The following is a 27,588-nucleotide window of genomic DNA, read 5'->3' as shown; positions in this document are numbered from 1 at the left end:
ACAAAAATGTAAACAAGATGCATAATTTATGATTTTATTGTCTTTCCTTTGGCCTTTAACATCTATGTTTCTGTAATTTAAATAAAAATCTATTTACTTTCTCCATTTTAGCAAATGGTTTCTTTACCCAAATAGGTTGCACCAAAGTCCCCATATGGTTTTCTACTGTTCCACAACCAGTTTCACAAAGATTGACCAAACTTTAATGAAAGTTAAATTTATAGGCATCTTAAGATAACTTGGGAAATATGTAGTTAAAAAGAATAAAGTCCACAAATTATGAGTATTTTGCTAATATGCCAAACACCAATTTCAGGAAATCCAATCAACTTAACTCATATGTTTAATGTGGTAATTTTTTTAACAAAATGTAATGGGGGTATAAAGGATACATTTATGCCCTTGACAAAGATGACAAGTGTGATTTTGTTGTGACTAAGGAGAGTATGATTTCTGGTGGTTATAATATCACTCCAGCTCTTCAAAGCTCAGAGAATGTGTAAGGTTCTGCCACAGCCAGTGATGTTAGGCAAATGTAATAGAAGGTTCACTGGGCTGATACACATTTTCATCATACAAATCTTCTGGTAGTTCCTCTTCGTCTGCATCAGGAAAATATGTAGGGAATGGTAGATTTTTACAGAGATCCTTATAGGCAGGCAGTTTAGAATCTCTGACCTGTGAGAGGGCAAAAATCTTATATTAGTGATGCCAGTTGTTATTTAAAGGCAGGCTTTTCAGCTATTATTCATAATCAAAGAAATATCCGATACTATATTTTCTAATGCAAATAACATAACTGTTACATTATAGAGTAAAAAGAATTCAGTCAATGCTTTCCTTTAATTCTAAAAAATAACAGAAACTCAAGCAGCTATAAGAATAAAATCACCAATTATTACTTTATATCTTAACTTATAAGCATCTGTAGGACTGCCCCACAGGATAAAATCACATTCTAAAATTACTACTTGAATATCATTTATATGATTCATTTCAAATAAAATGACCTGACAAACTAGCATTTTTGTTAGTCTTAACTCTAAGAGCACGTAATTAAAAATATCATCTCTTACTACAAAAATTAGCTCACATTTTTCTTCCCCTGCCAAAAGTGTCATTTCTCCAGCAAACAAAACAAACAAACAAGATTGTATTTCTATGTCACATAGTCAAAAAAAAAGTCTTGTATTGATGGAAGATTTAAAGACAATTATTCAGCATTTTCAAACCTGAGTGAGGGCCTTTATGTTGAGACTACTTTATATCTGGTCCTGTGTTCACCAGAATGAAAATGATCATCCTTGGTTTAGCACCCAATTACTCCCATGGCCTTAGCACATTTTCTGCTTATAGATGTAACAACCAATCCTATATTCATATACAATAAATGCAGCCCGATATATGTCAGAGCATATATTCTTATTGAGAAGTTAAAGACAGACTAGTATTTAGCAAAAACAATAAAAGACCACTGAGTCTTGATAAGAGCTCTGTTAACTCTTTATGTTCTAAAAAATTCTGTGAATTCACAGACTGAACAATTTTAGTATTGATACTGATGTGATCTAAAATGTTGATTTTTATTTTCAGAAAACATTATTGGATTCTTCAGAGCTTCTGGCTCATTCTACAGCTTTCATTCGTAAGTAAATTAAAAAAAAATTTACATGTAATTATATACACAGAACAAAATGAGGCATAATTACTTTAGCAATAAGAAGTGAATAATTTGGTTGAAATAAAGTACACAGCTGCTAGAAACAGCTTAGTACAGAAAAACAGATCTACTTTAATCCCTCTTGTTAAAATTGTTTCAAGAAATTATCAGTAAATGACCTAGAAGAAAAAAAACTTGTTTTTTTCCCCCAATCCATTAATCTTGGGTTGAACTTTAAAAAGGGAAAATGCCATATTCTTACCAATTTAAACTTACTCAGTATTTAGGATTGAAAAGAAAACCCAAGCAAAAAACCTAATAAAACTAATCACAACAAAACTTTCTGTGCTAATTTGAGATATAAAAATTTAGTCATCAATGACCCAAAGAAATAATTCTCAGTTGCTTTCATACTTTTATAGATTATAACTGAGAAATATTTTCGACAAAGAATCAACGTTTATAAAGTCTAAACATTATAATTCAAGGATGTGAAATGTAAATGACATCTCATCTCAACCATTTTTGCCTCGATAGTGCAAAAGTTGTGGGTTGCAGGCCTGTAGCCCATCTTTAACAAATGTATAAACGTATATGTATTTTTGTGTATTTAATCTCACCCCAGGTTTATTATTTTTCTGCCTGTACCATGACTCCCTCAATTATCTACCTCATTCTTTTTATGTCTACCAGCAAACCAGTTCAAATCTTTTAAGAAAATGTGGGAAAAGGACAAAAACCAGGCAAATCTGAAAATACATTATATATTACATAGGAATGAACACAAATGAACAGTATAACATGCATTTATACCTCTTATGCTGTAAACAATAGTTCTTCAGTTTTCCTTAATACATTTAGTGATTCCAAATAGCAAAACAAAAAGCTCATGTCTGTTAAACAAGTTGGTCATCTCTAAGACTACCTTTACTAACTTTAGAATATTAAAAAAATATATAATATTGGTTCCCCTGTACTCTGAGGAAACAAAAGCTCCCAAGAGGTGAGTGGATGTTAATAAAGTTGACTGCCCACTAGGGAGTGGCTCAAAGCCTGTGGGCAAGGAACGCCTAGTTTGCCTACTATGGAATCATTGGAGGAACAGAAATAATGGAGTGAAAGGACATACCAAGGTTTTATCATTTAAAACTTACAAAATGTTCCCCAAATTCACACCTTAATTAATGCCTGGGCAGATACTTATGGTTACAAAAGAAAGTTATTTAAGCACCATATTCCAAAGATTATTTTTTAAGGATGAGTTTTTTTTGAGACAGAGTCTCACTCTGTCGCCAGGCTGGAGTGCAGTGGTGTGATCTTGGCTCACTGTAATCTTCGCCTCTGGGTTCAAGTGATTCCCCTGCCTCAGCCTCTTAAGTAGGTGGGACTACAGGTATCTGCCACCACACCTGGCTAATTTTTTATATTTTAGTAGAGATAGGGTTTCACCACATTGGCCAGGATGGTCTCGATCTCCTGACCTCATGATCCACCTGTGTTGGCTTCCCAAAGTACTAGAATTACAGGCGTGAGCCACCATGGCTGGCCAGGATGAGTTCTTTTATTATCCAAAACACTTGCTGGAAATATATTCACTAGTGTGTTAATAGTTCTAAGGGGACTAGACATTGTTCTGATGCCAGTTTCTCAAAATGTATTTAGACTCCTTTTTCAGAACTCTTTGGTACACCTTCTGAGTATCTTCAGTGATGGCAAACTATTACTGGTTATGACAGTGAATAAAGTTTTTGGACGCAATCTTTTATTGAAGTAGGGGATAAACATGAGTCATAAATGTTACTGGTTATAAACTATTTATAACTACATCAGAATGTCATTGTATGTACTAGTTTTTCAAGATAACTGACTATCCCTGCTGGTGACAGGGAAGTTGTAGAAATACTTGAGAAGATGCTGTAGTAGTACTTGAGAAGTCACGGCAAACAATGGTAAGGTTTGGCTAGAAAACCAGCCTAGAATCATGTATGTTGAAAAATGGGCAGAAAAGGAGGATCTGACATTTAAAACTTAATCTGCTGTCCAGTATAATTCTAGTATAAAAAATAATCCTCCTTTATTTGGTTGTGCTATTTATAACCTGTAATCTGGAACGTGGGGTCAGGGATGTGAAGATATATTTTCATATGAATTATGAAGACAAAATATTATGAGAAGTACAATGATAATCCTCTGGTTTCAACTACCTGTCATTGTAAGTATGACTGCCTTACTAGGAGAAATCTGCAAACTTAAGGAAAAAAACAAAACTTACAAAAATTCATCAAATGCATCTTTCTTTCTCTCCTTCCCTCTCTCTCTCTCTCTCTTTCTTTCAATAGTAGCAAGGTCCCACTCTGTTGCCCAGGCTAGAATGTTGTGGTGTGATCACAGCTCACTGTACCCTCCAACTCTTGAGCCAATGTGATCCTATCCTCCCACTTCAGCGTCCTGAGTAGCTGGAATTACAGATGCAAGCCACCAGCCCTGGCTTAAATGCATTTTTTTTCTTTAAGAAAAATGAGATTAATCCAGTCAGTAAGCAAGGTGTCCCAGAAAGGTAACTTTAAAAAATAAAACTCTTATTCCTTGAAAGATTTCAAAAAATTATTCCTTATGTTAGTAATGGAACCTAGACATAAGAAAAATACATAAGAAACACTGAATTTAAAAAATCAGAGGTTTAAGTTTCAATATTTCTTTGCTGCTTTCATTGGAAAATCAATGAAGAATATACTTTGGAGAATAGCTGACATCACTTCTAATAAAAATTTATTTTCAAAATGGAAGAGTCAAAACTCAGAGGTAAGAAAATTTGCATTGCTGGAATAAACCCCAGGCAGAATGTTTATTCTGATTTTATGGAAGTTAGTCAGTTTTTGAGAACTTGAAGAGTTTTTCTTAAAATGTATCTGATCTCTCTGTACATAGTTTTTATTTTTATTTTATTTTTTAAGAAAAACACTTAAAGATGTAATCAGAGCATAGTACTAGTGATAATAAGAAAGCTCCTACTCAAATGTCTACCTTTAACCACTTTTTTTTTTATGACTCTAATTTTTACCTTATGTATTTCTGGTTTGCCAAAGTAACCCTTTTAAAAGCTAAAAAAAAATTTTGGTGGGTGGGAGCAGGGTTTACTTATAATTGACACATAATTGCAAATATATATGGTATACACTGTGATGTCTCAATACATATATATATATATTGTATAATGATCATAGGGTAATTAGCATATCCATCACTTTAAACATGTATCATTTCTTTGTGATAACATTCAAAATCCTCTCTTCTAGCTATATTCAAATATGCATTATTATTAGCTATAGTCAGTCACCCTACTATGTAATAGAACACCAGATGTATTCTTCCTGACTGTAACTCTGTGCTTGTAGACCACCTCTCCCACTCCTCCTCCCCAATATCTTCCCCCAGCCTCTGTTAAAACCATTCTCCTCTCTACTTCTATGAAATCAACTTTTTTAGATTCCACATAAAAGTGAGATCATGCAATATTTGTCTTTCTGTGTCTAACTTATTACACTTAACATAATGTCCTCCAGGTTTATCTGTGTCACCACAAACAGCAGCAATTACTTCTGCTTTATGGCTGAAGAATATTCTAGTGTGTGTGCATTCTCTAGAACATTCTTCAGCCATATATATTAAATATATATACACACATAGGCATGGTGGTACATGCCTGTAGTCCCAGCTACTTGGGAGGCTGAGACACAAGAATCACTTGAATGTGGGAGGCAGAGGTTAGCGCAAGTAGAGATTGCACCACTGCACTCCATCCTGGGTGACAGACTGCAGTACAAGACTCTGTCTCAAACACACATATACCACATTTTCTTTATCCATTCACTTGTAGATGGGGCACTTTAAAAAGCTAACATGTTCCTTTTGGAAGGACAGAGATACACTAGTATTTTGGCAATCGTTATCCAAATATATGTCTCATATTCCTGAACATCTTTCTGCTTACTGGCCTGACACGGTTTGAATTTGTGTCCCTGTCCAAATCTCATGTCAAATTGTAATCCCCAATGTTGGAAGAGGGGCCTGATGGGAAGTAAATGGATCATGAGGGCAGACTTCCCCCTTGCTGTTCTAGTGATAGTGAGTTCTCATAAGATCTTGTTGTTTAAAAGTGTGTAGCACCTCCCCCTTCCCTCTCTTCCTCCTGCTCCAGCTATGTAACACATGCCTGCCTCTCCTTCCCCTTTTCCTATGATTTTAAGTTTCCTGAGACCTCCCTAGCCATGCTCCCTGTACAACCTGTGGAACTATGAGCCAATTAAACTCCTTTTCTTTATAAATTACCTAATTTCAGGTATTTCTTTGTAGGAGTCCATCCATTCTATTAGGATGGACTAATACATGGCCTTAACCTTTTTACAGGTTCTTGGTTTTATAGGAATATAACATACGTCACCTTGTGCATGTTTTTCACTCAGGTGCTACCAAAAAGCAGACAGATTCAGAAGAGAACATATGGAAAAGCAGCCATTTATTTATAAGTCACATATATGAGTCAAAGGAGACTTTATGGTAAATATCCCCATATATGACCAACAAAAAATAATAGTAACTTGTTAGCTTGCGAGTAAGAAACCAAAAAGAAAATGGAGAAAAAAGAAGACAGTTATACTTACCTTTACTAAGCAATTTTTATGTCCAGGTACAGAGCCATTTACATAGATTATGTTGTGCTTTGTGTTTATTCTCCACACCTAAAGCATGAAAGAAAACCAAACTTTAAGAGTCAAAAATTTTAGGATATACTTGTGTTAAAACAATGTTACTAAAAGCTGAGGATGTAAATTGCTTGTAAAGTAATAATCTTATCAGTACTTCAGAAGGTCGAATAAGAATTGAAAAACTGCAAGTCCTATAGATGACTTGTAAGAGAAGACCACAACAGATGTATCTTAGGAAAGTAGTAGAAAACTCATTTTAAATAGAGATGTGACTGAATGATCAAGTCTACCTGGATATCTGAATGGACTCTGTTGGTACCATTAACAAAAACAAGCAGAAATTAATCTTATTTTTAGTTAATACTAGCCTGCTGTAACTAGAGGCTAGAGAAGCCACAACCTCACTGATTCTAATTTCTAAAGTAAGCGGGCTGAGTAGATGATCCTCAAAAGATCTTCATGTGGAGAAAAAACTTATATAAATAGGAAAAGAATGACTGGTCAAAAAATGGTATTGAGAAAATAAACTATTTAGAGAAGAAATCGAGTTTGACCCATGGCTCCTATTTAATAATGAATAATTTTAAATATTACAGAAATTGAAATCACACACAGGAAGAAAATATAGCAAACAGATGGTATCTGATGAGTAAAAATGTAATAGAACGGGTAAAAAAAATCTTAGGTCTAATTATATAAAATTAGAAAACTTCTCCTGGTCAAAATTTATATATAAAATGTATCCAGAATAGAGACTGGGAAAATATGCACCAATATGTTTCCAGTGATTGTCTTTGGGTATTGTTCTTATGGGTAGCTTACTTACTTCTCTGTGCTTTCTACACTTTAAAACATACATGCAAACAAATAAAAACATTAGCTGTTTAACAGAAATATAATTACACAGCATCCTTTACAGTATAACTCATTTTTACTTACATACATTTCTCATGGGTAGAGAATGAATTCAACTTCTCTTTTAAATATAGAAACATCTTTTTTATAAGAACGATGTATATCACGATCCTTTTGTAGTGCTATTCTGTCCTTCTATTTTGATTGTCTTCCTCTTTTTTCTTACGTACATCCACTTCTACACACACACATGATAAATAATCCAAGATAACCTGGTATATGCCCTTCCACTGTTCTGTGATTATATAATGGCACAGCAACATACATATGTAGAGAGCTTTTGTTCCATCTTTTACTCAAATAGGAGTATTACACATAATGCTCTGAATCTTACTTTTTCATGCAACTGTATCTTCTAAAAATCTAGGTCCAAGAGTAGACTACTAATTTTGTCTCTTTAATGACTGTGCTTTTCATGGCTTGGAATATACACTACCATTACTACTGCTATGACTACAGCTAGAGCATACACACACACACAATTCATATATCCTCTTTTCCTCAATAACTTTAAAGTCTATTAGAACAATGGTACACAGACACACATTAAACACATATTCTGCTGCCTTTGAATTTAAACAATTTAACTGTTCCTAGAAAGAACCACTTGTAAAACTTACTTTTAGTCCATGTACTGTCCTATCTATGTTTCCCATTTGTCCAGGCAATTTAGTTCCAGGCCAGACTCTGGCAACATCCTAAATGAGAAAACTAAAGTTAATACTTTTAAGTACTATCAATTTTAAACAGCACTGATCAAACCACAATGCAAACTAAGAATAAAAATTATTAAAATGTTTTATTTTTCCCCTATTCGGCTAGGTCCCAGTAAGGAACTAAATATGGATTTAGACATGTTTCCTCCTAGAGGATTTCCTTTCTAAATCAGACTAGACTCTTAGGATAAATACAGAATACAAAACAGATTCAGGAGAAAAACTCAGTAACAAGTGACCTAATACTGGTTAAGAACTAAAAAAGGACAAGGGTGTACAGACACAGGACACCATCATTCAAAGAAAAACACAGACTGCAGGCCTGCTTTAAACTAATCTTCTGTATTAACTAACTTCATGGACTTCATTCCTACCACTGGTGCTAGAATGGTCCTACTCTTCCTTGCTTTAGATGTTATGTTCCTTGACCAAAATTATTAAAGGACAGTTATTAAAACAGTCAGTTTGTCTAGCCCTCGTTTTCTCTGATTTACATAAATCTAACAGCTTCACACAGTCCCTGATTTTGGCTCTGATAATGGATGATAGTTCTACATGTGAAGAAGCAAATCTGAATTACAGCTAAAATAGGACATCTTACAACACATGAATTCTCAGAATATAAACCCTTTTCCATCAGCTGCTCTCACATTAACTGGTGAAACTCCTAGAGGAAGTACCGCATCATGGCATTAGATATGTTTAACATGTAACCAACAGGCTTAAAAGACAACTGTGAGGCCGGGCACGGCGGCTCAAGCCTGTAATCCCAGCACTTTGGGAGGCCGAGGCGGGTGGATTACAAGGTCAAGAGCTCGAGACCATCCTGGTCAATGTGGTGAAACCCCGTCTCTACTAAAAATACAAAAAATTAGCTGGGCATGGTGGCGCATGCCTGTAATCCCAGCTGCTCAGGAGGCTGAGGCAGGAGAATTGCCTGAACCCAGGAGGCAGAGATTGCGGTGAGCCGAGATCGCGCCATTGCACTCCAGCCTGGGTAACAAGAGTGAACCGAACCTCCGTCTCAAAAAAAAAAAAAAAAAAAAAAAGACAACTTTGAGTATTATAGACTAAATATCACTCTTATTCTTCTGCAAAAATATATTCTGTTATACATGACTACAATGTTCCAGTAGACAGAGCTGAGACATAATAAGCACACACGCACTGCTCCATTTCTGTGTGCTACATTTTTTCCTTGTGTGCATGGATGCACTCCTTTCCCTCACCAAACAGTAAATGCATACTTAAAATTTGAATTCAACACTACAGAGTTCATTTTAATTTTCCCATTTTCATATTTCAGTGCCCTTTCCCAATAGAGAGAAGCCTAGCTCCCATTATCAATATATTTACTTATCTGCTCAATCCTACGATTCACAAAAAATTATTTCAGAATTGCTAACTGATACTAATTCAAAAGACAAACCTACTAGGATTCAACATTTGCACAAAGTACATTTTAAACTTAGACTTAGGGTATATACAGCCAAACTTTAGATGCTCAACTAACGATGCGGAATATAACTAATTCTAGTGTGGCTCTGGGAAATGAGTGAGGCAAGGATCCATAAAAGGGTGACCAGTACTTGGACCCCCGCTCTGGGGTCAGACTAAAATTATGTCACTTTATATCAAGGATGGACTGAGGGCTACATGTGCAGAAGCTGAATATTTAGCACTAAAAAGAGCTTCACTAGTTATACTCACACCAGTTGAAATAGCTCCAGGTCTTCTGTGGGTTTTCGTCTGACCATGTGTAGCAGGTTGGCCTTTAAATCCCCATCTTTTCATGACACCTTGAAAACCTTTACCAATGCTGAACAAAACAAACGTTAGAATTTACATAATGAAAAGAGCATAGAATATTCCCACTTGTACACTTTCTAGTACCAAGTGTATGCTTTCTTGTTAGAGTTTTAACAAAGCTTCTTATCTAAATAACTAGAAAAGGCTATACAAGTAAAACGGCAAATAAACATTCCTTTATCTCTGCCCTGGTCTGCACCCCTTCCTGGAGTCTAATTCTATATAAAATGATTAATTCAAGATTGTGAGACACCAGTAAGCTAAGCACAGGGAATTTTATCTGAACAGGGAGTTTTATCATCCTAATCCTGTGAAGATGACACAGTAAAAATGAGAAAGCTCGAGAAGTTTCAAAGTACTTAGATATGGCAGGCAGCCATTAAGATGGAAACCAAAGACCACCACCTCCTGGTACTCAGGCTCTTGCTTAATTCCCTCCCCTTGAGTCTGGGTGAACCTAGTGCCTTGTTTCTAACGAATAAAATACGGCAAAAATGATGAGATGTCACTTCTGAGATTTGGTTACAAAGAGACTGTAACTTCCATCTTGGTACTCTCTTGCTTGCTAGGCTCTGAAGGAAGCCAACTTAGTGTAAGCTGGATGCCTCCAGCCATTAACCAAGGACCTGAGGTCTGTCAATGGCTTATTAGTGGGTAAGGTAGCAGATTCTCCTTAGAACCCTGACATGACTGTAACCCTGGCTATGCCTTGACTGCAGCCTTGGGAGAGACCCCAAGTCAGAGGCATCCAGGTAAATTATACTGGGATTTCTGAGCACAGAAACTGAGGTAATAAATTTTTGTTATTTTAAGTTATTAAGTTAGTAAGTTTTAGGCAGCAATAGATACTAGAACAATAGAGGAATAAACGGGAAAAAAATGCTTTAACCCAACTAAAAACTAAGCAAAACATCTTAACACATTCCTCAAAAGGAGACAAAGAAATGGGCAAGAAGTATACAAAAAATGTTCATAGCCACTAATTATCAGGGAAATGCAAATCAAAACCACAATAAGATACCATTTCATTCCAGTTACAATGGCTACTATCAAAATGACAAAAGAAAACACGTTGGTGAGAATGTGGACAAAAGAGAACACGTATACCATTGGCTGGGATATAAATTAGTATAGAAAACAGTATGGAAGCATCCCTCAAAACATTAAAAATACGACTACCATATGATCCAGCAATCCCACCAAAGGGTAGATAGCCAAAGGACATGAAATCAGCATGTTGAAGAAACACCTTATATTTACTGAGCACTATTCTCAATAGCCAAGATACAGAATCAACCTACGTATCCAACAACAGACAAATGGATAAAAATGTGGCACATATACACAATGGAATATGATTGTCATAAAAAATAAAATCCTGTCATTTGCAACAACATGAATGAAACTGCAGGACATTCTGTTAAGTGAAATATGCCAGACACAGAAAGACATACGGTATGATTTCACTCACACGTGGAATCTAAAAAATGCTGCTATCATAGAAGTAGAGACTATAACAGTGGTTACCCAGAAACTGGGGAAAGGATGAGGATGGGAATGAGGAGGATGGGGAGAGGTTGGTTAATGGGTATCAAACTACAATTAGATAGAAGGAATGAGTTCTGGTGTCCTATCATACAGTAGGCTATCTATGGTTAACAGTAAATTATTATATACTGTAATAGGAAGGTTTTTGAATGTTCTCACCACAAAAAAATGATAAATGCACAAAGTAACAGGTATAGTAACTACCCTGATTCGATCATTATACAATATAAACATTTCTTTTAATTTGAATATAACATTTATTTTTTTAAATTTTGACTGCTTTAACAATGAAATTTAAATTGACATATTCTTCTTTTCTATGAACTTTTTAAAAATTGTACGTTAAGTTCTGGGGTACATGTGCAGATCTTGCAGGATTGTTGCATAGGTACACACATGTAATGGTGGTTTGCTGCCTTCATTCCCCCCATCACCTACATCAGCCATTTCTCCCAATGTTATCCCTCCCCAACCTCCCCACCCCCTTCTGCCCCTCCCATAGCCTCCCATCCCTAACAGACCCCAGTGTGTGATGTTCCCCTCCACGTGCCCATGGATTCTCCTTAACACCTGCCTACGAGTTAGAACATGTGGTGTTTGGTTTTCTGTTCTTGTGTCAGTTTGCTGAGAACGATGGTTTCCAGATTCATCCATATCCCTACAAAGAATGTGAAGTCATTCTTTTTTATGGCTGCATAATATTCCATGGTGTCTATGTGCCACATTTTCCCAATCCAGTCTATCATCATTGGGCATTTGGGTTGATTCCAGGTCTTTGCTATTGTAAACAGTGCTGCAATGAATATTTGTGTGCATGTATCCTTATAGTAGAACAATTTATAGTCCTTTGGATATATACCCAGTAATGGGATTGCTGGGTCAAAAGGAATTTCTATTTCTAGATCCTTGAGGAATTGCCACACTGTCTTCCACAATGGTTGAACTAATTTATACTCCCACCAACAGTCTAAAGGTGTTCCTATTTCTCCACATCCTCTCCAGCATCTGTTGTCTCCTGATCTTTTAATGATCTCCATTCTAACTGGCGTGAGATGGTATCTCAATGTGGTTTTGATTTGCATTTCTCTAATGCCTAGTGATGTTGAGTATTTTTTCATGTTGGTTGGCCTCATAAATGTCTTCCTTTGTAAACTGTTCATATCCTTCGCCCACTTTTGAATGGGTTTGCTTGTTTTTTTCTTGTACATCTGTTTTAGTTCTTTGTAGATTCTGGATATCAGCCCTTTGTCAGATGGGTAGATTGCAAATATTTTTTCCCATTCTGTTGGTTGCTGGTTCACTCTACTGATAGTTATTTTGCTGTGCAAAACTCAGGTTTAATTAGATCCCATTTGTCTATTTTGGCTTTTGTTGTCATAGCTTTTGGTACTGCAGTCACGAAGTCCTTGCCTATGCCTATGTCCTGAATGGTTTTGCCTAGGTTTTCTTCTAGGGTTTTTATGGTGTTAGGTCTTATGTTTAAATCTTTTTTTTTTTTTTGAGACGGAGTTTCGCTCGTTACCCAGGCTGGGGTGCAATGGCGCGATCTCGGCTCACCGCAACCTCCACTTCCTGAGTTTGAACAATTCTCCTGCCTCAGCCTCCCAAGTAGCTGGGACTACAGGCACGTACCACCATGCCCAGCTAATTTTTTTGGGTGTTTTTAGTAGAGACGGGGTTTCACCATGCCAGGCTGGTCTCAATCTGTTGACCTCGTGATCCACCCACCTCGGCCTCCCAAAGTGCTGGGATTACAAGCTTGAGCCACCGCGCCCGGCCCATGTTTAAATCTTTAATCCATCTTGAGTTAGTTTTAGTGTAAGGTGTAAGGAAGGGGTCCAGTTTCAGCTTTCTGCAGATAGCTAGCCAGTTTTCCCAACACCATTTATGAAACAGGGAATCTTATCCCCATTGCTTGTTTTTGTCAGGTTTTCAAAACCTACAATCAGATGGTTGTAGATGTGTGGCATTACTTCCGAGGCCTCTGAACAATATAAACATTTTAAGACATCAACTTGTACCCCATAAATACAACTGCAATGTGTCAATTAAAAATAAAATTTGTCTTTGAATGTATCAGTACAAATGATACAATGAAAGGACTGGAAAAAATTTTAAGACTGTACTAAACTTTTTTTTTTTTTTTTAGACAGGATTTTACTTTGTCCACCAGGCTGGAGTGCAGTGGTACACTGATAACTCACTGCAGTCTTAAACTCCTGGCCTCAAGCAATCCTCCCGTCTCAGCCTCATGAGTAGTTACAACTACAGACTACAGTTGCATGCTACCACACTCAGCTAATTTTTAATTATTTTGGTAGAGACAGGGATCTTGCTTTGTTGCTTAGGCTGGTCTCGAAATTCTAGCCCTGGGTGAGCCTCCCACCTAGGCCTCCCAAAGTGTTGAGATAACAGGTATGAGCCACCATGCCAGGCATGTGACATTATTTTTATATACTCTTAAAATGAAGATTTTTTTCACCTTTCACTAGATAATAAATCAACATATTTTTAAGAGTGTTCCCTAACTCCGCCAATGTTAGCTATCATTATATAGTGTACTGCATCAGGCCATTTACTAAGAAGACAAAAAGAAAAATATAAAACCAGCTTCCACAAGGACTTGCTATGTATTTAACAAATAATTATCAGAGAGCAATGGACCGAAGAAAGCCTATATAAATAACAAAGTTTGTTTTAGATACATCAAAAATCCACTCTAAAAATAAGGATAAGGCTGAGTGTGGCGGCACATGCCTGTAATCCCAGCACTTTGGGAAGTTGATGTAGGAGGGCTGCTTGAGGTTAGGGGAGGCCAGCCCGGCCAACAGGCCAACAGTTACAAACCGCAAATTTGAAAACAAAAATTAAAACAGAATGATACATGTACAACCTAACAGCTGAATACTATCAAATTATAGGTCAAAAGTTACTTTTATAAGAATAATTCAATGTAGCTTATACCACATTCTTCACATTAAGCATGTGAACAGTGTGTATATAATTTTTTTGATGTGAAAACTCAAAATGTTTATACCCGATCAAAGGGCTAAAACATAACACATACTAAAAACTCACTAGTTATGTAAACTGTTAACATCTAAGAAGAGAACAATCAAATATTTTACTGATACTATGCTTCAGAAAGCTAACAAATGCTTCCATTTAACACTGAATTTTAGAACATAATTGGAAAGTACAGTGCTTGGCAATTTAAAAATGAAAAAGAAATACCTAAAGAGTAATTTGAATTTACCATATCATTTGGCAAACGACACTTCAAAGAAGAAAGGAGAGAGAGAGACTAGCAACACTAATCTAAATGAACACGTTACACTGGTAATTCTTGGTAGAAAGTTTATCGGTACTTCTGTGTTATTAAACTGATGATGTCTTACTTAAAAAGAGAGTGTGAGTGCATGCACCAACAGAACACATGCCAGGTGAACTACAGAAGATAATTTAGCTCATTTTAAGAGGAAATAATTATAAGATAAAAGTAGTATCCTGAAAGTGCTAATTATCTGTTGGCTAATTACAGACTGCTTTTCAATCTGGCTCTAGAATACATCATGTAGTTATACTGTGTACAACAGGAACCTCTTCAGTAACCTTTAAACAAAAGAATAAAACACAAATGACATGACAAATTATTGGCTGAATTCAGACATAGGGAGAACAGAATGTACCTGCTGATCCATGGGGGGGTACAGGTGTTTATACTACTCTCAGCCGTTACTCAACTTGAGAACAAAAATAAAACAAAAGCAAGAAATGAACTAATCTATACTTAGCACAGCCAGATACATTTCAAATATAAGGTTGCCACAGGTCACAATCCCTCACCCCTTTCTGCTACAGTTTTTAATGATGGTAGAAGAAAATCAAATAAAATAAAGCTCAAAGGGGAAAGAACATAGAGATCCCAGTTTTAGTGAGATATATTTGAAAATTAAGAAGACATAAAAGATGTATTTTATTTATAGCACCTATACTAAAATACAGAAATTCAGAAGTATCATTTAATCCAGGAAACACTAATGTCTTTGCTTCTTAGTCCATTTCCCCTTAGCACCAAGGGTAGCACCACTTTCAGTGCACCAAGGGTAGAAATTGCTTATTATTTAGCCCTAGTGCTCAGTCTAGAGAAGTCAGAGCAAAATTTGTTACTGGCTATAGCTGTGTCCTGGGAAGACAGGGGATTAAGTCTTCTTTCTTCTGTCCTATAGTTTCCCATTGTTGTATAATGGGCATGCCTTTTAGTTTGAAGAGATGGTTTGAAGAAAACGAGAGGAGAAGCTTAAAGGTACGACTAACAATCCTGCAGAAGGAAATGCACAATTTAATGTTTCATTGAATTCTATAAATCTCTAGATATTCTTACTGAGAATTTCATTCCCTTGCTATACTGTGACAAATGCCCAAACATCTACAAGCAGACACACAGGTTTTAATATAGATCCACCATATATTTCTTTACTTTGTGGGAAACTGCCTTTCATTGCATGATTCTGGATTTATTTGTCTATGGGAATAAAATGAAATGTCCGTAAGGTGAAGAGCGACCATATACCTGCTTTTAAACCCATCCATTCTGTGTCCTCTGAGAACTTCCTCTAAAATTCCCATCCCCTTAGTCTCTCTCTACCCCTTACGAAGCCACTGGATTCTCTTACCTTCTTTTCCCTTCATATCCCTCCGTCTCTTCACTAGGACCCAAACTCCTTCTCTCATCTACCATCCACCCTCTGCAATCCATCTTCCTCTCCAATCACTCTTTGGAACTCATTCTGAGGTTAACCCCCAAGTCTTTTACTAAAACAACTTTTATTATGGAAGTTTTAAGGAATATTCAGGAGCAGAGAGATTAATAACTCAATAAATCCCTATGTATCTATCACTCAGCGTTGAACAAATATTGACTTGAGGCCTATGTTTTTTCAGCTGTTCCTCTCCTGTGACGACTCCAGTAGATTATTGCAAAGCAAACTCCAAATACCCTATCACTTCATTCACAAATATTTCAGTACAGATTTCTAAACAATAAGAATACCTTAAAAGAACAAAACCACAATACCATTAACACAACCCCCAAAATTTAATTTCTTAACATCAGTGTTTAGATTTCTACAGGCTCTTTTAAAATAGAATCTCTCCACAGGGTTTTCCTCTATCCCTTCATGTCCCGCCCCTTTCCACTGTCACTATTTCCTCCCTATTTTTGTGCTTCCATAATATTCTTTCAGAAATCTCTTTCCTCTTGCTGCCTCTGATTCTCTTCTCATTAAAGTTTAAAAGCGGGGTTGGCAAACTGGCCTGTGATGGCAGTATGTTTTCATAAATAAAATTTTTATTGGAACAGTCATGCACATTCATTTACATATTGCCTAACTCTACTTTAGAGCTGCCATGTAAGAATAAGTTAGTTCTCTCATGGGCAAGAGAGAACATAATGTCTGCAAACCTAAGATATTTGCTATCCTGTAGGTTGAGAAAAAGTTTTTTTGATCCCTTATGATCCAATTGGAAGTGCCTCAGCCATTCGATTACAGTGTTTCAGAAAGAAACTATCACTCCTCCTTCAAGTTATTCTTCATAGCCACTAGAACAAAATTCCTAAGATGATAATCTAAATCACACAAATTTGTGCTGCTTTAAAAAACAAAAACAAGCAAACAAACTAAACCACAAACTTAGGTGGTTCCCCAGTAATATTTTTAGCTTTAACATATGTTTTTTTTTTTAATAACTGGATCCAACCTGACTTCCAAACACTGAAAACTCCTAGTCATAGCACATTACTCCATATAAGCCATTCTTCCATGCCTTTGTTCCTTCTGCCTCAAACGCCCTTCCTACGACACTGTCTATCTTTCCACTATTGCCATAAAAAAACAACCAAGTATTTATTATTAAGTTGCAGCACCTGTTAAAAAAAACTTTTTTTTTTTTTTTGAGACAAACTCTCACTCTGTTGACCAGGCTGGAGTACAGTAGTGTGATCTTGGCTCACTGTAACCCCTCCTCCCAGGTTCAAGCAATTCTCATGCCTCATCCTCCCAAGTAGCACCTGCTACCACGTTAAAATGCATACTCCAAGTAGAGGTTTTTCCATTAGAACCATTCCCAAATTAAGTTTTCTTTTTTTTTTTCCTTCTTCAGGGAAATGTTAAGAGTCCTGCAATTTATCTAGCCACTGATGAAGCTGGTTGGAGCTGGCAGGAACTCCTAATTATTCTTGCATACACTGTCCCCGCTGCCTGGCTATGAGCATAGTCAGGCAAGGTCTACATGTATGCCCTCCAAATTAAGTTTTAACTTTCTCTCTTCACGCTGTAAGAAGTTTAAGCGACTTGTATATGTATCACTCAAAAAACTAGTAACTGTGTACAGAATGGAGAAAGGACTCCTGCTTAAGTATACAACCAAACCAGGCTATATTTTAAAAAGTTAATAAAAAGAAGTGGGGATGGGAAGGTGAAGAAGTTACTGGTGTAAAAATCAGCTTCTGTCACAGTAAAACATTACATTTGAAAACAGGAAAATGGAGATTCACCTGGGTTTCTAGCTGAAATCAAGACTGAGCTGAAATGAATCACTAAAACACATTACAGTTATGATACAATCTTTTAACTGTGATAACGTATTACTGAATATAAAAGCAAAGTCTCTATATCAACATCAAAAGAATATCTGGTAGGATATAATAATCACTTTACTATGCTTTAGATTCAAAATATACAAATGCTCTTAGTTTTAAAGCAAACAAATTTCCAATAAGCAAAAAAGAATATTTTTTGCCCAAATATATTACACGTATATAAAAGGCTTATTATTAGCTAGTTGACAGTCTCCCTTAGGATTGGCTTTTAACTCATGATGAATTAATATGGCACAAACATTTTACTCTTTTGCTATAGGCCTCTCCTCATTTCAGCAAACTCACCCAGATGTTACCTACTTACTTACATTTCCACACAGCATCTCTACTGAAGATCCCTGTGAAGTCTTGGAGTCAATTTTTACCCAATTCAGCATTGCTGTCTAAACCTACTTGATCAGTGATGAACAGCTGCTGAGTCCACAAGTCAGTCATGGTGGAATTTTCCAGTTGCTTTGTGTTCCATTCACATATAGTTTAGAAGGTGGCATGGAGTATCAGTAGAGCTATATAACTCTTTAGGATGAATTTGTGACAGCATAACCTGAAATGCAGGTATATGATTTCTGTCTAAAAATCACAAACCTCCCATCAGTATCTGGGAACATGTTTATCAACAAGAGTGCGAGGAGTGCTTTTCTGACATCAAATCTAGCTTATTCAATAGTACAAAGAGCCAAATGTGGAGTGATTCCTTCAATTTCTCAAATGCACTAAATAAACCCAGAACACCACATTTGCTGTCCTGGGCACACTCTGTTGTTCTCAAAAAAGGAAACACAAATAACCAATTCTGCATATCATGAAAGGACATAAATTTTCTGAAGGTCTTCAGCCATATAACGTTCTTCAATAGACTAGAAAGCCAAATTGCCATGAGCTATGAATCTACTGTTGTGTATTATTTCTTAATTATTAGATAAGGGTGAGTTGTGCCACCTGGAAAACTGAGGAATTATTTTTTGGAAACAGATTTTTAGAACTGAAAGAAACCTTAGAAACCATTTAGCCTCAGACCCTCCAGGTTAAAGGTAATGAAATATAAATCCCCACAAATTAAGCCACTTGCCCAAAATCGAACTGCTAGTAAATGGAACCATCTGGTCACGCTTTCAACTCAGGTCATAGTGCCTCTTGAGAAACAGATTAGAGGAAAAATATAAAAATACTCTAGCAAATCGGAGAGGCATGAAGCCACTTCAAGGGCATTCTCATTACTCAGTAAATTCCAAATATAGTAGAAAGTATGTGATCTTAAAATCATCTAGAGTGTTTTGTAAAGCTACTTTGTTACATAAAATATGAGGCAGCAAAACTTAATGTATTAGAAAACACCAGAATTGAATTCCTAATAATGTCATGTCCTCTATTCATTTTGAAAGATACTTTCTATTCAGGAAAACATGGATCTTTCTTTTTAAAATTTAAACAAATTACAAAGCAGCAACATCAATAATAGTGATAGCAGCCAATAATCCTGAGCATTTATTATGTGCCAGGCATTGAGCTAAGAGCTTTCTATGCACTGTATTCCATCCTTCTAACATGGCTATGAAGTACATTTACAATTCTAGGTCACAGAGCTATTGAAAGGCCATGCTTTCAGCCACCACCCTAGACTGCCTGTTATTAGGCCTTAATTTTGCTGAGATTGAGTTAAAAGATGCTGCTTTGTAAATAGGGAGGCAATTATAGATGACCACTAATAAAATTTTTAAAGCAAAAAAAACAACTAAATATAACTATCAATACACCACTCTCCCAATCAGACCTTCATTTTGATAAACTGATTTAAGGGGAATTAATTTTTACAAAGATTATTTCTGTCTATATTTAATCACTCATCTTGAAAACTGTTTCACTAATACATTAAACATATTGCTTCGAATGTCTAGTATATAAAGTTACTTTTTAAAAATGAAATAAAATTGAAAGTGTATAGGACAGCACAGCAACTATATCCTGAAGGCAGCACATACCTTGCTTTCTCCTTCCAGAGTTTACAATAAACATCTACCAGTTAGAACAATGAGCCCGTGGGCAGAGTTTCTGACCATGTGTAGACATTCTTCCCTGAATAGGACATTCTTCCCTGAATAGTGTACAGGGCTAGGCATACAGCCCACAGAATCTTTACTCATTCTTTTTAAGAACCCACGTGACATTTCAAACACCTTTAGGACTCTGATAGAAAACAATACTGCTTTACACATTTTGGTATTTCAATGAAAGAATCAAACTAACTAAATCTAGTAAAGGTGCTCCAATACCTAATCTCCTCCATTCTACTCCCCTTAATTTTTATTACTAATGATAACATTATCAAGTATTTATTTTTCTGTTTGGAGACCAAAAGGTAGCAAGAATTTAAAGGGCACCAACAACTTTGAATTAGTAAGATTATTCCTGAAAACGAGTTGTTTTCATCAGTCCAGACTTGTAGACAAGATTTTTAAAGTATCCTTCTTTCAGAAAGAAAAAAATATTTTAAGTACTTGAAATCTTCTGACTTCAAATTTTAAGTAAATAAATAAATTCCAGATAGCCAGAAGAAAAATTACCTCAGGTATGCCCTGTCATGAATTCAAAGTTTAGCAAGACACCTCAAAGGAAAGGGTCTCTCCATGCCACTATGAATGCATCATTACCATCACTGCCCTTCAAGTCCTTTCAGAGAGATACCTAACACTGCTCCCTAAACAGCAAAATGCATCTTTAGTTTTCTTTTTGTTGTTTCATGCTTTTCTCATTCCTTCCTTTTTTCTTTTTTACAAGTTATAATAAGCACCACTAGAATTCAACAGAAAAAGAATGGGCTAAACATCCTACGCTGAGGATAGACTCAATAGTCATATCTCAGCTTACTATTTATACATTATCTATAGTTGTTTCCTCTTCAAAACTGAGACTGAAAGAATGGGAAAACGTCAGACTCTAAACCACCATCTATTAAAAGTTACAATGGAATATAATTGCTACTACAGAATAAGAACATAAACTTTAAAAATGTACCAGGGTAGGGGCAAGGACAAAAGACATCATTATACATGCTAGTTTAAAGATTTTATTTGGAATGAGTTACATAAATGCCATATTTTTAAGACTGGGCTTAATTATCTATTGATACCACAATAAAACTATGTAAAATTGTCGTGCTAGGCAGTTTTATTCATCAGATGTAAAAATATTTCCCATACAATCTAAATGAAATTTGTATTCTACCATCCTTTTGATGAAAAACTATTGCTGGTATTAAGAGTAAAAATTAAAATGCTTTCTGGTAAATTATATATTCACCTCACACACTATGGAAAATTTACCTATTCATCTAGAGAATTATAACAAACATCAGAATATGTAAACACAATATATCTTTAATGTAAGCAAGTTTCCTATGGCAATTTTATTTTAAAAGGAACATTTAAAAATTGTTAAGTATGTTCTCACTTGTAAGTGGGTGTTAAACAATGAGAACACATGGACACAGGGAGGGGAACATCACACAGGCCCCCTGGGGCCTGTCAGGGGGTGGGGTGCTAGAGAGGGATAACGGGGGAGAGGGGCAGGGAGGGACAGCATTAGGAGAAATACCCAATGCAGGTGACAGGGTAATGGATGCAGCAAACCACCAAGGCATGTGTATACCTACGTAACAAACCTACATGTTCTGCACATGTACCCCAGAACTTAAAGTATAATAATAATTTTTAAAAAATTGTAAGTATGTCTTCAAGAAGCTGTTACTGTTGATTACAGGTCACTTTTTAAAAAATTGTCTGCAGACAATTTCATTCCTGAGGTAGACAGATTCTACTAACAGTTTTCTTGAAATGCAGACAATGTTTGTTCCTTTTAAAAATTTTCTAGTTATTTCTAAAGCACATTTAACTCAGCAATTAAAGCTAAAGGTATAAGGTAAAAAAATATTGAAATCTAGTACTAAAAATATAAAATTATTACATCATGAGAAAAATATGAAATTAAGAGATTGAGATTTTTTTCTTTTCAAACAAAAGATAACAAAGCCAATTATAAATAGACTAGTTTTCAGTTTTATACTAACTAAAATGTAATAGGCCAACTTTTATTGGCAATGTTGTTTTAATTACATTAAATTTGTTTGCTTTGAAACAGATGTTTATATGTTATAATTCGACCAGAGTTAAGAAAGGCATTCTGAATTCTGTGCTAGGAAGAGGAGTGAGGACAAAAAGTGGTTTAACTGATGACCTTCTATTTTCCAGTCCAGTGGTTCTCAATGTGTGTTTCTGGACCAGCAGCATCTATATCATGTGGAAACTTGGTAGAAATGCAAATTCTCAGGTATTAACCCAACACCTACAGAATCAGAAGCTCCATGGGTGGGGCCCATCAATCTGTGCTCAACTAACCCTTCAGGAGAATATAAAGCCCACTCAGGCATGAGAACCACTGCTGCAGCCTGTAAATCCATGTCCTTTCATCATCCCCTTAACCATGTCACTGCACATATTTTTCCCCTAGTGTTCACACTTTTAACAGGGTTAATATCCAGAAGATAGAGCCCCAGAGTTCCAAAATGCATTAAGGAAAGAAGATAGAAGAGTTTAAAAAGGAAAAAAAGTTAAACGAATGCATGCACATGTATGTGTACATGTACACACATATGACAACACCAGGAAGTCAGTGGCAGAGAGAAGAGGCAGCAGCAACTAGGACTATATGCAGCTGGAAATACAATGCGGCACTCAGAGGAAATTCAAAACAGCTCCAGATGAGAAGGACAACGAATCCTATAAATCTACAAGCATTTAAAAGTACCTTACAGCAGTAACAACATGTCAGCTACAAGAGCTACAGTTATTGGTAACATTTAGCAAAAGGTCAAATAAAGTCCAATTCCTTCTCATGTTAAGTTGTAAATACCACATGAAGGTATGCACACACATGCAAGGTAAACTCTGTCCCACTGTTAATACAGTAAAAGTTAAACAGAATACTGTGTAGTAGCTCATATAATAGTAGTGGTGATCTTCTCAAATGGAGGTCCTCACTTCTCCAGAGTTGATGGTCACTACTTTAAATCCCAGGGCTAGTTATTCCCCCAACTCTTATCAGCTACTTAATCCTAAAGCTGGTGCATGGCTTTATACAATCTTGTTTTCTATGAAAATGATCTTATAAAAAACCAAAAAACAAGTTTTCTTCTTTTACTTTACACTTACAAGAAGGTAGCTAAAGTTTAAAAAATCACTTTTAAGAAGCCAAGGAAACCAAACAGAAGCATATGAGATGAAAGTATTTACTGAAGCTAGATAGGCATTTGAAAACTTAGGCTCTAATACAAATTAGTCACAAGTCCAGCCACAAGGCAAATGTTAATAAAGGTTTCTGACTTTGAATGGATTCTTAGAATATCCCGTTTGTTGTATAAAATACATAATGGAATTCACACATTAACTGTGTTTAAATTAGTAAAATTACTATGTGGTATTTTATATGTAATAATTCAAAAAGTAACAAAATAATCTGATTTCCAACACACATACTTCCCCAACTAACCAAATCAAGCTTTTAAGCTCCAATATTTTGAGTTCTTGCTAAAGGAAAGCAAAACAGAGTTACCAAGGAACCAGTGATTTCAGGGGTTCTTGTAACTAGGAAGGAGTCCACGATAATCAAGAAGCAGGAAAAAAAAAAGGGGGGATAGGTTTACAATCTCTTTAAGAAGAAGACCGACCTTACTACCAATCTCTATCCCACATTTCATGTCAAAATAGCGAAATAAAGGTTATTAAAGCAGCTAGCAGCTTTTACAATGGCCTATGTTTGAAACTAGAAAGAATGCATCTTAACTGTGTGAGGGAGAGTGATACTAGCACTCACCCAGTTTCTTTTGATAAAAGCTGCTCTGGGCCGGGCACGGTGGCTCATGCCTGTAATCCCAGCACTTTGGGAGGCCAAGGTGGGTGGATTACAAGATCAAGAGATCGAGACCATCCTGGTCAATATGGTGAAACCCCGCCTCTACTTAAAATACAAAAAATTAGCTGGGCACGGTGGCACGTGCCTGTAATCCCAGCTACTCGGGAGGCTGAGGCAAGAGAATTGCCTGAACCCAGGAGGTGGAGGTTGCGGTGAGCCGAGATCATTACATTGTGCTCCAGCCTGGGTAACAAGAGCGAAACTCCATCCCCCCGCTCCTCCCCCCCAAAAAAAGCTGCTCTGGCTCAGTCTCTGTGATTATAAACCTATCCCAGAGCACCTGTAAACAATGGCTTATTTTTCAGAGGATTCCCATAATCCCTGCAGCATCATCATACAACAAAAAGCAGAAAACCGAAGCATCAAGAGAAATGAAATTATCATTTATGTAGAAGAAACAAGATAAATGAACAACAGCTGATATTTGGAGTTTTGTTTAGCCTAGGTCCAATGGATTCCAATAATCTATACTGAACAGTTTCTATGTAACAAGAGCTTGGCTATTTCATTCTATACTGAGGTGACCTAAACAAGTATTTGAAAAATGACTTCTTTAAGATGTAAATGTTTTCTAGATATTACATAGCCAGTACTGAACTGACCTAGGCTATTTGATACAAATGGTGAGGTATGAAAAAGCTACAGTACCAAAATAGCACTACCCCATCTTAATATCCCCCAAGTCAGCAATTCTGATAAAGTGACAACTCAATGTTGCTTCTACCATTAAACCCTTAAGTGTTAAAAGGAAGTTTTATGGGAGAAGTCTCATTTACACAGTACTGAGAAATCATGTCATGCTACTGAAGAGAAGTAAGGTATGACATTATTTCTTATTCCAACTTCTGATAGGCTTTTTAGTGTTACAAAAACCTTTAACATTACTTTGGGGAAACCTTAAACACAACAGCCACTGTCACAAATACTATGTTTATAATTTAACTGTTACCTAGAATTAGAAAGAACAACCAATAACTAGACTACACAATAATCTCAAAAGAACGTAATCAGTATTGCTAACGTATTTTTCACTGAACTGTATGTTGTCTTTGGTCTTCAAAACAGAATTAGGTCCAACTTCTGAAGAATCTGAATAATGTGACCTTTCTTTTAGCCCCATTTCAAGAAGCATATATCTCAATTTAAAAGCTATAACCTAATGTGAACTCTTTAAATACAACTAATTTGGCACAATTTAAAATCCAGTATGGTAGGTAGCATTAAAGAGCTGAATAAAGAATGAAAAGTATATCTATCCATTATTCACTGACTTGAAAGTCTGTACTTCTTTCACTTACTCTGTTCTCTCTTAATCGAGGAAAACAAAAGGAAAAGATAACTTGCTATGAGGACCTACGTTTTGGCTGTGACGTCCACATACTGTCCAGGACGAAAATGAGCAGCATAGAGAGGAGTGCCTAATGAAAAGAAAATGAAAAATCAATATGAAATTTCACAGCACAGAAACAACTTTATTCAACATAAACTATATCCAGGAAGGCTTCTAGCTATCTGATTTCAAAAACAGTTAAGAGATTCTCTTCTGCAATTAGAAACATCCAAACAATGAAATTATTCAACAAACTTGTCTTTTGAATGACGATGTATGGGTCAGAACAATATGGCCCAGTACAAGGCACACAGTGCTAGGTCGAAGGCACCGGACCATACCTGACTGACCGACTGGTGCCTTCACAGAGACCAAAAGTGGTGCTAGTTCGAAATGAGTGATTCCCATGACAGCACAATGTTCTTGCTGTTAAACAGAAATCTGATGATTCTTGGTTGTTTTGCTGAACAACGGTATACTGAATTAAGATATATGTCTTGTTTTCACATAGGGAAAACAAAAACAACTAAAACATGTTGGGGCTTGATGAAATATCTTGCACCCATTGGAGAAACAGAAAACAATTACTTGTACCCAAGTCCCTCATATGCTGGGTAATGATCCTGGTATGTATGGCATCTATATAAAGCCTCTAGATACCAGATTTTGGGTGAACTACTTACTCATTGTACCAGTAAAATATAGTCCTCCAGTTCATGCCTAGATATTTAGAATAGCAAAAAATTGTCTTTATACTCTTAATTTTATATGGAAACATTTACAAAACTAGTTGTATGCAAATAAAGTCTTACCTTAAATGTACTTGGGAGATATTATTTTAAAAAATTTTAAATTTTGTGATAAATCAAAGCCCTTCATAATATTGTTTACATAAACTTGAAACTAACACTTATGAGAACTATTTGGCAATTCATTAGCAAACATCTATAGGACACTAACAAATATGTGGAGCTACAAATTCAAGAATGTAAGACACGGCCCCTGACAGCGAGAAATATGTTATCTTGGTGAAGAATAAACATTTACATCTTTAAATAAGATACACTTTCTTTTTAAATGCCAGAAATCAATGTAGTAGAGAATGTAACTGAAATCTGATTACAGTTATAGTTTATTTAATATAAGCAATAAAGGGCTGTAGGATTTCAGGGGGGAACCTCCTTTAATTTAGGACCCAACCTGGAATTATATAGGCAGAGAAAAACCTTGAATGAATATAGAGATTTAATCATTCCACATATTATCAAAACATCACACTATTACCCCATATGTATATATAATTATGATTTGACAATCAGAAATAGTATTAATTTTTAAAAAAGAAATTAAAAGTGACCTTTTATGAGGCTGAATTGCTGATTTCTGACTCACAAAAAAATTAACAAAAGTTAATGGGGGCTTAATTTTATCTTTATGATAAACATAAAGAGTTTAAGAAAGTTAAATGTGTTAATACCAACAAGAATATTAAAAAGTGCTTCAGAACTGTCTATATAGCCAAATATTTTAGAATTATCTCTTTATATTTAAAGTATTCCCATTATAAACTATTCTAATATACAATGAATTAAGTACCTCTACTAATTTTTATATTTAATTCCCTTTACTTTGCCTTAAAATTGCAAAACCTTAACCTCAAAGAATACTTTTAATTCTACCTTATATCAAGGCTGATCCTCTGTCACACCAATAAGAGCCTACTGCAACTATATTTTACTTTAAGCAGTTCAGTTCAGATATTAAATACCAAATCTTAAAACAGCATTCTACTACTATCTTCTTGTCAGAACTCGAGTTCAGAGATCAGGGAGCTTTTCTGAAGTTCAGACATCAAAATGTTTTATTTTGCTAATCATATGAGCCAATGTAATCATAGGACTAATCTTTACTCTTTGACATTCCTTGGATTAGGCAAAATACCTTGGAATTTTTAAGTAAGAATCTTTACATTGAGGTGTTATGGTAGGTCCTTTCTGTTGTTATATTTTCTTGAGTTCTATCTAAGCAAGAGCCTATTTTTTAGGAATGCCAGCCTGTGAACAGTAATCTTTGAATTTTAAAAGTTGGTGTATTTCTTTGAGGTGGCTTTTTAAAATGTTAAATTCTCTCTACATTAAAAACCAAAGTGGGGGCCAGGTGCAGTGGCTCACGCCTATAATCCCAACACTTTGGGAGGCCGAGGTGGGTGGATCACAAGGTCAAGAGATCGAGACCATCCTGGTCAATGTGGTGAAGCCCCATCTCTATTAAAAATACAG

General features: G+C 35.8%; 1 protein-coding gene and 1 non-coding gene across 3 annotated transcripts in view; both read right to left on the bottom strand.

Annotated features, from left to right (window-relative positions):
• Nucleotides 1–327: 327 nt before the first annotated feature.
• MRPL3 (mitochondrial ribosomal protein L3) overlaps nucleotides 328–27,588 on the bottom strand; it is a 40,690-nt gene continuing 13,429 nt past the window's right edge. For both annotated transcript variants that reach the window (XM_002759617.6, XM_008983839.5), the window contains 5 exons: nucleotides 25,337–25,397; nucleotides 9,708–9,816; nucleotides 7,902–7,979; nucleotides 6,322–6,399; nucleotides 328–678 (listed from right to left, as the gene is read on the bottom strand). In XM_002759617.6, the coding sequence (XP_002759663.1) occupies nucleotides 526–678; nucleotides 6,322–6,399; nucleotides 7,902–7,979; nucleotides 9,708–9,816; nucleotides 25,337–25,397 (479 nt within the window). In that variant the 3' untranslated portion in view covers nucleotides 328–525. The remainder of the gene's footprint in view (nucleotides 679–6,321; nucleotides 6,400–7,901; nucleotides 7,980–9,707; nucleotides 9,817–25,336; nucleotides 25,398–27,588) is intronic.
• LOC118149061 (small nucleolar RNA SNORA58) lies at nucleotides 17,519–17,655 on the bottom strand. The gene has a single exon (XR_004736227.1). It is a non-coding gene; the product is annotated as a small nucleolar RNA SNORA58 (small nucleolar RNA).

The sequence above is a fragment of the Callithrix jacchus genome, chromosome 17 (assembly GCF_049354715.1).
Source record: "Callithrix jacchus isolate 240 chromosome 17, calJac240_pri, whole genome shotgun sequence".
NCBI lineage: Eukaryota > Metazoa > Chordata > Mammalia > Primates > Cebidae > Callithrix > Callithrix jacchus.
This window is presented reverse-complemented; position numbering and strand designations above follow the sequence as displayed.